Genomic DNA, 9824 nt, shown 5'->3' on the forward strand with positions numbered 1-9824 from the left:
GACCTCTGTGCTGTACATACTGACGCACCATTTTGGGGGCCACGGACTCACCATCTGGGCGCGGGAGAGGGCTTTGGGCCTAACTGCAACCATACTTTTAAGGCTGAGATCCTTTCCCATCAGTGCTCATCAGGCACTGGGACAGAATTCAGGGCTCCTCATCCTACCCCTGGGTGATTGGTCCTAGATTTTTGGTGGGGTTCTTTTTTTTTTTTTTGTCTTTTTAGGAACTGGGGATCGAACCCAGTGCTTTGCGAATGCAAGGCAGATGCTTTGCCACTGAGCTACATACCAGCCCGGTCCTAGATTTTCATAATCTATTTGTGATTTATTAATTTTATGATACAATGACAATTTTAGTTTCTCAGTTTATTAATTCTGTAATGATTCATGCACATATCAGGTATTCACATACTCATTCCACAGTTTAGTTAGACTAAGATTAGTGCACATTTAATCATAGTGTGTTCCTGTCTGCATTGCTTCCCAATCCTATCATACCTGTTCCTAGGTAGGCAGATGGTACCTTCTGGAGTTCAGAGCCAGAACTCTACAGGTGCAGCTTCCTGGCTGAGGGGCCGGTCACTGAGCATCCCAGGGCCTTCCTGATGCTGACCCCCTCCTGTGTGTGCCTGGGCATCAGCACTGTCGGGGAAGGCACTGCACAGAGTGGGTGGGGAGGTTTTACCGTGGTCCTTCTTCTGGGATGGGGGCACAGGGAGCTGGAGAGAGTTCTGTCCTGTCAGAAGGGACTTGTAGCTCTCCCTTGGTATAAATAAGAAGCATTGATGCAGGGAGGGGGGGAGGGGAAACAGGCGGACTCCCTGCCCCTGCACTGGGGCTGGGCGCCAGGGCTGGCACCAGGGAGGCATGGAGGTGGGTGCGCCCTTTGCAGATGCTGTGTTCATTCTGGCACCAACTCTGCCCAGATGCAGGTGACGTCCCACATGGCCCTGTTGGCTCCACTGCGACTTGTGGGCACGTGCTCCTTTCATGGGTGACATTCATGTCTGGGCCATCCCTGATTTCCTCTGTGTATGACATGTGCACATAACATGTCCCCTGATGAGCTTTGTGTGACTCGTATGTTCTGGTCAGGCCCAGGCTCTGCCTGCACCCCTCTTGAGGGCTCACTGAGTTCTGGTCAGGGTAAGAGAAGTCTGCCATTTCTTCTGCACTGCCAGTCCCCCTTTGTGGGAAGGTAGTCTGCATCTCATCCTGGTCACCAACCATCAGATGACAAGCCTGTCCTCCCACCTGTGATCGTATCTATGAGGGGCCAAGAGGCCTCCTTTGTCTGGCCTTTGTGCCAGCCTCCATGGAGACTTCCACAGGTGTCCACTGAGATCGCTCACAGGCCTGCCTGCAGCACTGCAGCAGTTGGTGTGGAGGCCCTGTGGTGGGCTGAGGGCTCCAGGGCTGGGGTCAGGGGCAAGGCAGGACTGGAGCCCCCTGGGGCAGGACCCATATGGGTGTGGCAGCCCCAGGGACATGTGAGGTAATCAGACTGGTGTGTCCTGTGGCTCTGCTCTGCCGACCCTCACAGTACCTACAGCATCCCCTTCTCCAGGACAGGATCTGGGCTGGGAGGCAGCAAAGGCCATTAGGAAATGAGGCTCTGAAGATGGGCAGACAGGAAGGGGCAGCTGGAGTGGGAACTCTGGGCTCACCTAGGGAAGGAGCTGCAGGAATCTGAGCCTCCCCTGGCCCAGAGGTCTGGGGTCAGACCCTGAGGTCTGGGGTCAGCCTTGTCTGGAGAGTGTGTGTGAGAGTGTGTGCCTCCTGGGTGTTAGAGAGCCTTGGCTGGTGTTTGCCTGTTCCCGTGGGCGTCTGTGCTTTCTCTGAGTCTGCCAACATGCCTGTGTACACCTTGTAATGGTTTGCATGTATGTGGCTCTGGTGTGCATCCCTAAGCATGTACCTGTGTCTCTGTGTATTTATCCCGTGCTTGTCTAGGTATCTGTGTACATGTTTGCTGGTATGTGTTCCCCAAATGTCACATGTATTCCTGAGTCTCAGCTGCAGTGGAGATGCAGAGACAATCCTGGGGGACAGCTGGGGATGCTGAGTCCTGGGGCGTCTGATTGCTCTGGCCTCTCCTGATTTGACAGGTATCCTAGCAACACTGTTGTCAGTTGCCTAGCAACCAGATCCCCATCCTTGGAAAAGAAGCAGGGTCTGGCTGTGTGGGGGGAGGTCTAGCTCTCCTTTACATCCTGTGTAGGAAGAACAACCCCATGACTGTTCAGTGCAGGGGTCACCCATATGGCCTTGACTTGTAACCTTTCATTTCAGTGTGCTTATGACCTCTGTGCTGGCAAGGAGGCAGATCCATGGGAGTGATTCAGCTGTGTGAATGCCAGGGCCCTTCTCTGGGGCCCAACTGTGGAGATGCCCTTGGTGTGGCTCCATGTGACAAGCAGACCTGGGCTTTCCCAGCCTGCCAGGTGGACAGGGGTCTTTACACCTGTGAGGTTTCACATTCTCATCTGCTGGAGAGATGTGCATGGCAGCAGCCGTGTGTGCTGGGGAATGTGCTTGTTTGTTCAGGCATGGCCTATGGTAGGCACAAGCAGCACACAGTAGGTGTGGTTCCAGTGCTGGGTTCAGCACCCTTCTGCTTGTTTACAACAAGGCTCTGAGAACTGGCTGGGCCGGACATTGCTGTCTGCCTGCCCACTGAGGCTCTGCCAACTGTGGAGCCTGGCTGAGGGGTGCTGTTCTAGGCAGGGAGGCCATCCAAGGCTGGTCTGGACCAGGCTGTCCAAGGCTGTGACTGCATGTGTTGGGGGCCCATGTCTGCCTGAGTGGGTCTGTCTGTAGGGTTCTCCCTGAGTTCCTGTTCCTGGGACTCTTTGTCTGAGCCTGTGTCCTCATATGTGTCTGAGTTCTGGTCTGTGTCTGCATCTGTGTCTGTGCACATCCATGTCATGTGTCCTGGCCTGTGTGTGGGTCTGTTGGGTCTGTGGGTCCCTCTCTTTATGTGTGCCCTGATCTCATGTCTGTTTCCATGTGGTATGGGGCCCCCTCCTCCAGCCTGCGCAGCCCCTCCTGCTCTGGAGCAGCAGCCTCCTCCCCCTCCCCCTCCCCCAGCTCCTGGCTGCCGCACTTGCTGCACTCGCCACTGCGTCTAGTCTGGCGTCTGCTGAGAAGCAGCTACGCTGCAGCCCCATCCAGACCCTGCGCTGAGGCAAGGAGCGAGCCGCCTAGCCCCACTCTGCTTCAGCCTCTCCATCCATCTGCCCAGGGCTGGGGTCTCCTCAGTCCCCATTCCCAAAGAAGTCGTGGAGATAGGGCCTGAGGTGCTAGAGGTAAGTGGGGGGCCCTGCTCTGCAGGGCTGGGAGGGGCAGGAGAAGGCTGTGCCCGGGTGTTCCTGGGCATGTCTCAGGGGCGCTAGTGTCTGTTCTGTGTGTGCATGAGGGTGGTTTGGGCATTTTTGTGTTCATATGTGTGCATCACATCACCTTTGAACATACGTGGCTGTGTTCCCGAGTCCCTGTGGGTGGATGTGTGTCCTTGTGTAACCATCTCCATGCAGTCCACGTTTGAGTCTGTCAACCAAATGCGAGGTACCTTTGTGGGCATGAGTGTCTCTGTGTTCTGTGTCCCTCTCTTGCATACACCCTTGTGTCTCCATGTGTGTCTGTGTGTAAGCACAGGCTGTATCCTCACGTGTGTGCTTTGTCCTGCATGTGTGCTTTGGTGTCTGCAGCCAGCCCCGGGGTCTGCATGCCTGTTTGGGCTGCACCTGCTGTGCTCTGCGTCCTGTGTGGGTGTGTGCCTTGCAACATGGTCACTTGTTTCTGTGCCCTGTCCCAGGTCCTATACAGACTGATTTTTCAGGGCAGCAGAATGGAGTCGCTCTTTCCTGCCCCACTCTGGGAGGTCCTCTACAGCAGCCACCTTCAGGGCAACCTGTCCCTCCTGAGTTCCAACCACAGTGTGATGCCCCCCCACCTGCTGCTCAATGCCAGCCATGGCTCTTTCCTGCCCCTTGGGCTCAAGGTCACCATCGTGGGGCTTTACCTGGCCGTGTGCATCGGGGGGCTGCTGGGGAATTGCCTCGTCATGTACGTCATCCTCAGGTAGGTGGGGCCTCATTTCTCTGTGAGTCCCATACAGCTACAGATGGGAGACTGAGACAGGAGGCTGTTTGGGATGGACCTGAGCAGATGGAGATATCTTGCTGCTTCCATTAAGTTCCTTTTCTCCCTGTCCAGGGAGCGGGTTCTATCCTGAGGCCCTGGATGCTTAGTCCTTTCCCCAGCCTGTCTGTCCAGGTAGTGACGTCACCTCCCTAGACCCTGGTCTGAGCTGTGCTGAGCTGACTGTGAGTGACCTCGTGGGCTCCATAGCGACCCTAGGAGTTGGCCCTCCTCAGGGCTTGCCAACCTCTCCCACAGGGACAGGCCTCCCTGAGGCCCCTCTCCTCTGAGCCTGGATCTGCTGGTGCTCAGAGATGGGAGAGCTTGGGGACCAGAGGAGATGCTAGTGCCAGGTGGTTAGGGTGGTGGCACAGCTGGGTGGCCATGGGGGCACTGTGGGGGTATTGTGGGGCTGCACTGTGAGGTGGGTAAGGAACCCTTCACGTGGCACATGCCCTGGGCACATGTGGCAGAAGGGGAGGGATTTCTGGGCTGGGGAGATGAGGGACCCTGTGTTCCTCTGGGTGGGAGAGAGTCGAGTGCACTGCAGACAGTGAGTGGGGTCTTGAAAGGAGCCTTGGGAGACTTGAGCAGGAAAACAAGGAACCAGTGAGTTTTTACTGGCCCAGGGTGTTCTCTCTGACCCAGAAAGAGGTGATTCTGAAGAAATGCTCAGGGCTCTGAAGCAAGCGTCCCTCCATAGGGCCTCGCAGGCTCCCAGGAAGCTGCTGGGTAGCAGTGGTGTTGGTGGAGGCAGAACAGGACAGTGGAGTGTCCAGTCCCTGACTCCCCAACTGTCCTCTGAGCATCCCTGACAAACCCCATTTCTCTGTGAGCCTTGTTTCTCCATCCAGAAAGTGGGAAGGACAGGCCACATAGCCACGTGTATGTGTATGGTGTGTGTGTGTGTGTGTGTGTGTGTGTGAGAGAGAGAGAGAGAGAGAGAGAGAGAGAGAGAGATGCATGGTTGGATAAGGGGAAGAGCAGCTTTGCCCTTCACAGTACTGACCTCTAGGGAGGACCCTAGGGAGGGTCCTGCCTGACCCACAGGCCTCTGTGGCCAGAAGTGCAGCCGCCTGGGGGCAGCCATGTACCCTGACCACCTTCCTGCTAACAGCAACTCCCTGTGTCTCCTTGTACTGGGCATCACAGCCACTTCCTGGATTATAGTAGACATGGAGGCCTTCTTGACCACCAGTGTCCTCAGAAAGACCCATGCTGAGGAGCTGCCATGTCCACACCACTCAATTGGTGGCACAGAGTGCGTTTTGAGCCACCAGACTGGGGTGGCTTCTAGGAGTTAAAACACCTGGTTCCAAGCCCCACTCGCTTTTTATCAGCTCTAAGGCCCTAACAAGTTTCATAGACTCGGTATGGTGGCACTTGGCTGTAATCCCAACTCAGGAGGCTGAGGCAGGAGGATTGTGAGTTGGAGGCCAACCTGGACAACTTAGTGAGACCCTGTCTTGAAAAATAAAGGGCTGGGATGCAGCTCAGTGATAGAGTACCCCTAGATTAACTCACCAGTACCATGAAAAAAAAAGAAAAAAGGAAAAAGAAAGCAAGCTACTTAGGGCGTCTGAGCTTTAGTTCTCTCCCCATACAGCGGCAATCCAGTAGCATCTCTGTGAATCTTAAATGAGATGACATCCATGGAGGAGCTTGACACAGGGAGGTACCATCACTGTCACTGTTGTTCGCATTGAGGTTGCAACTAGGCCTCTTTGTGCTTATTCTTTTTCTTTTGGTACCAGGAATTGAAACCAGGGCAGTTAACTTGTGAGCCATATCCCAAACCCTTTTTAATATTTTATTTAGAAACAGGATCTCTCTGAGATTCCTAGGGCCTTTCCACGTTTCTGAAGCTGCCTCTGAGCTCAGCGTCCCCCTGCCTCACCTTCTTGAGCTGCGGGATCGAGGCATGCACCACTGCGCTGGCCGTCTTTGTGCTGCTGCTTTCTTTTCCCCCCAATATTTTTTAGTAGTAGATGGACACAATACCTTTATTTTGTTCATTTATTTTTATGTGGTGCTGAGACTCAGACCCAGGCCTCACACGTGCCAGGTGAGTGCTCCACCCCAGCCCCCATCTTTGTGCTTATTCTTAATCTCTAATAAACAGAACTGAACCCCAGGTTATTTTATGGCAACTAAATCGACATGGAATATCGTCACCTCTGGTGCTTTAACTGCCACCACCACCACCACCACCACCACCATCCTTACCATCATCATTATCACTATCAACACCAACACCACCCTCATATCTCCACTGTCACTGTCATCACCATGATCATCGTCACCACCATCACCACCATTACCATCATCACCACCATCGCGGCCCCCATAACCATTCTCCCCACCACTATCACAGCCACTTATTAATTCAACAAGTATTTATTACTAATTTGCCATTTTTGCAGCTCTGTTCCAGGTGCTTGGATACAATTGGACCCTATGAGCACCCCTCCTGTCCCTGTCACCACTTCCTGTTTCCATTGCTAGACAGTAGTATGGACTAGGAGGTCTTTGATGTGATTTCACATACTTTGGAGCTCTTACAAACCTCTGGTAGCTGAAGGGTCAGGAGTTGAGTCCATGAGGAATCTTGAGGGAAACTCAGGGGAAAGGACAGGGTCTTTCTCTTATGATTCCGACCCCGTTGCCGTGCAGTCAGGCGTGTGCTCTGGCACCCCACAGTCTTTAAGGTCTGGAGCTCTCTGTAGGTGTCAGAATCCCTTTCTGAAGCTGCCTCTGAACTCAGCGTCACCCTGTTAGAATGTTTGTTTCCAGGCTTCATTCCCCAGACTGGCTCAGTGGGCCCTAGGGTTGGGTCCAGGACCAAGTCCTTGCCTTTCCTGCCAGGTCTAGTCTAAGTGGCCAAAGGAACCTTTCTTCTCCCTGTCCTCTCTTCAGGCACACCAAGATGAAGACAGCTACCAACATATACATTTTTAACCTGGCTCTGGCAGACACCCTGGTCCTGCTGACACTGCCCTTCCAGGGCACAGACATCCTACTGGGCTTCTGGCCATTTGGGAATGCCCTGTGCAAGACTGTCATTGCCATTGACTACTACAACATGTTCACCAGCACCTTCACCCTGACGGCCATGAGTGTAGACCGCTACGTAGCCATCTGCCACCCGATCCGTGCCCTTGATGTCCGGACGTCCAGCAAGGCTCAGGCTGTCAATGTGGCCATATGGGCCCTGGCCTCTGTGGTTGGCGTCCCTGTTGCCATCATGGGCTCAGCACAGGTGGAGGATGAAGGTCAGTGGGTGGCCCTCCTCTCTGTACCAGGTTCCCCATGGTTCCCAGCAGCCCCTCCTGATCTCGTTTTTCTCCCTGCAGAGATCGAGTGTCTGGTGGAGATCCCTGCCCCCCAGGACTACTGGGGCCCCGTGTTTGCTGTCTGCATCTTTCTCTTCTCCTTCATCATTCCCGTGCTCATCATCTCTGTCTGCTATAGCCTCATGATCCGGCGGCTGCGTGGTGTTCGTCTGCTCTCGGGCTCCCGAGAGAAGGACCGGAACCTGCGGCGAATCACCCGGCTGGTGCTGGTGGTGGTGGCTGTATTTGTGGGCTGCTGGACGCCTGTGCAGGTCTTTGTTCTGGTTCAAGGGCTGGGTGTCCAGCCAGGCAGTGAGACGGCTGTGGCCATCCTGCGCTTCTGCACAGCCCTGGGCTATGTCAACAGTTGTCTCAACCCCATCCTCTATGCCTTCCTGGATGAGAACTTCAAGGCCTGCTTCCGCAAGTTCTGCTGTGCATCCGCCTTGCATCGGGAGATGCAGGTATCTGACCGAGTGCGGAGCATCGCCAAGGATGTGGCCCTTGCTTGCAAGACTTCTGAGACAGTGCCGCGGCCCGCATGACTAGGCGTGGACCTGCCCATGGTGCCCGTCAGCCCACAGAGCCCATCCACGCCCAACACGGAGCTCACACAGGTCACTGCTCTGTAGGCTGATCCCAAGCGTCTGGAGCTGTAGATGGCTTTTCCCTTTGGCCCATGATACTCAGTCCCGGAGGAGGACCTGAATGACATCATGGGGCAGTGGACTGTGGCTGCCTCTCCCGCTGTAGCCTCTATAAGACTAAACTGCACTCCTGGTGCGGGGCCAGAGGGGATGCAAGGACACTGCCTGCAAATGTGCACTGCTCTGTGGACACCTTTGAGAGGAGCTGCTGCTCAGCAGCCATGCTCCTGTGACTCCTCCTCAACCTCTCCCATGCTGAGTCAGCGGAGCCTTGATACTGCAGGTGGGCTCATGCCCAGGTGTAGCCGCGGCTCTGTAGTCACCTGCACCCCACATGCTGTGTGCTATTTGTGTGGCAGGGCTCTGACTGCCTCTGACCTTGCAGTGTCTACTCAGGGCCACTGGACTGTCTTGGTGTTGCCCAGGAGTGTAGTGGGCAGCATTTCTCTGTGGAGGGACTGACCCTGAGCCCAGGGCTTCCACCTGGAACACTTTCTGACTCCATCTGAGCAGCCAGGGCTACCCTAGGAGGGTATGCAGCAAGCTGTCAGCCTTGGCTGGAGGCTTCATGTGGGTCCTGGCCCAGTCACTTTCTCAATGTTCTTGTGCTACAATGTACAGCTTGTGGATTGGACCTGCCTCAGTGCTGCCGCTCTCTGCTCTTCCCGATGGTGGCTCTGCCCTGGGCCTGACTCCCACTTCCCTTTCTGAGGCGAACAGGAGGCCTGACCCCAGCAGTTTTTCAGGGGCTCTTGCCCTCCAGAAGCCTGATGTGCACTGTTGTGCACAGACTGTGCAGCCAGTGCTGCCTCTGCAGGTGTGGGAGGTGGCTCAGGGAGGGGTGCTGCAGGACCACCATGGGTGGCTCTATTGCTTGCAAAGCATGGGCCCTGTGTGTTTAGTCAGAACAGCATGCTCAGCCCTGAGGGCCCTACCACCTTCTGGGGAGTTCTCCCAGTCTCCTTTGCTTGAAGTTGGGTCAGTGGCTGTGCAGATGGAAGGGGCCTGAGGCCTGGGGAGGTATGGCTGGGCTGGGTTTTGCTTTGCATACCCATTGCTCACTGTTTAGTCGCAGGCCTCAGAGTGTCTCTGGGTAAGGCCTGAGCCTGCTGCCAGATGTGAGGTTGGCCTCACAAGCAGAGCTGCTGTGCAAGGTTTGCTTGGGCTAACCTGCAAGGACTCTGAGCTTTGGGAACTCTGTCCCTTGGGGAAACCCTGCTGTGATCACCCAGAGAATCAGGCAGCTTTGCGAACACTCTTCCTGCAGGTGAATTTTTGAAACACCTGCAACATTGAAAAGAGGCTCTTCTTCCCCAGACCTTGGTCAGTCTTGGGCTGGTTCTTCCTGCCCTGGGGAGCCTTGGCTGCAGGGCTGTTCCTGGGGAGACCCGGGCACACTCTGTGAGGCCTTTGGCAGGAGCCACCTGGCTATAGTGCTTTCTTACCAAGGCTGAGAACTTTGACTCTGTGCTGTTGTAACGCCACCTGTGACATTACCTGTGTATTTATGCCTGTGACCAGTGTCATTCCTTGTGTGTGTAGCCAGCCCTGAACCTGTGTCCTGTTTCAGACTCTTCCACCAGGGGGTGCTGTGGCCCATGACAGACCAAGGCAAGGCCTGGCGGCCCTGTGGTCGCGAGGGTCATGAAGGAGGGCACGATAAACCTGCTCTCTGACTGGATGCCCTCCTTAGAACAGG

The 9824-nt window shown here is 55.2% G+C and overlaps 1 protein-coding gene across 2 annotated transcripts; it reads left to right on the forward strand.

Annotated features, from left to right (window-relative positions):
• Nucleotides 1-840: 840 nt before the first annotated feature.
• On the forward strand, nucleotides 841-9642 carry Oprl1 (opioid related nociceptin receptor 1). Of its 2 annotated transcripts, none has more exons than XM_058575531.1 (4): nucleotides 841-3311; nucleotides 3845-4086; nucleotides 7063-7418; nucleotides 7500-9642. In XM_058575531.1, exons 2-4 carry the CDS (start codon nucleotides 3854-3856, stop codon nucleotides 8021-8023), a joined length of 1113 nt encoding a protein of 370 aa, XP_058431514.1. In that variant the 5' UTR covers nucleotides 841-3311; nucleotides 3845-3853; the 3' UTR covers nucleotides 8024-9642. The 2 variants fall into 2 exon arrangements, with proteins under 2 accessions (XP_058431514.1, XP_046289881.1); XM_046433925.2 differs by having other exon boundaries at nucleotides 843-3311; nucleotides 3821-4086.
• Nucleotides 9643-9824: the final 182 nt, after the last annotated feature.

Source organism: Marmota monax, unplaced genomic scaffold (assembly GCF_021218885.2).
Source record: "Marmota monax isolate L192 unplaced genomic scaffold, Marmota_monax_Labrador192_F-V1.1 WCK01_AAM20220418_F8-fsc00014, whole genome shotgun sequence".
Lineage (NCBI taxonomy): Eukaryota > Metazoa > Chordata > Mammalia > Rodentia > Sciuridae > Marmota > Marmota monax.

Excerpts from the sequence above, each read along its gene's own strand:
- Oprl1 (XM_058575531.1), top strand. The coding sequence starts at position 3,854 with ATGGAGTCGCTCTTTCCTGCCCCACTCTGGGAGGTCCTCTACAGCAGC. Across the intron at positions 4,087-7,062 it reads GTCATGTACGTCATCCTCAG|GCACACCAAGATGAAGACAG; the intron begins GTAGGTGGGGCC and ends TCCTCTCTTCAG. Across the intron at positions 7,419-7,499 it reads AGCACAGGTGGAGGATGAAG|AGATCGAGTGTCTGGTGGAG; the intron begins GTCAGTGGGTGG and ends TTCTCCCTGCAG.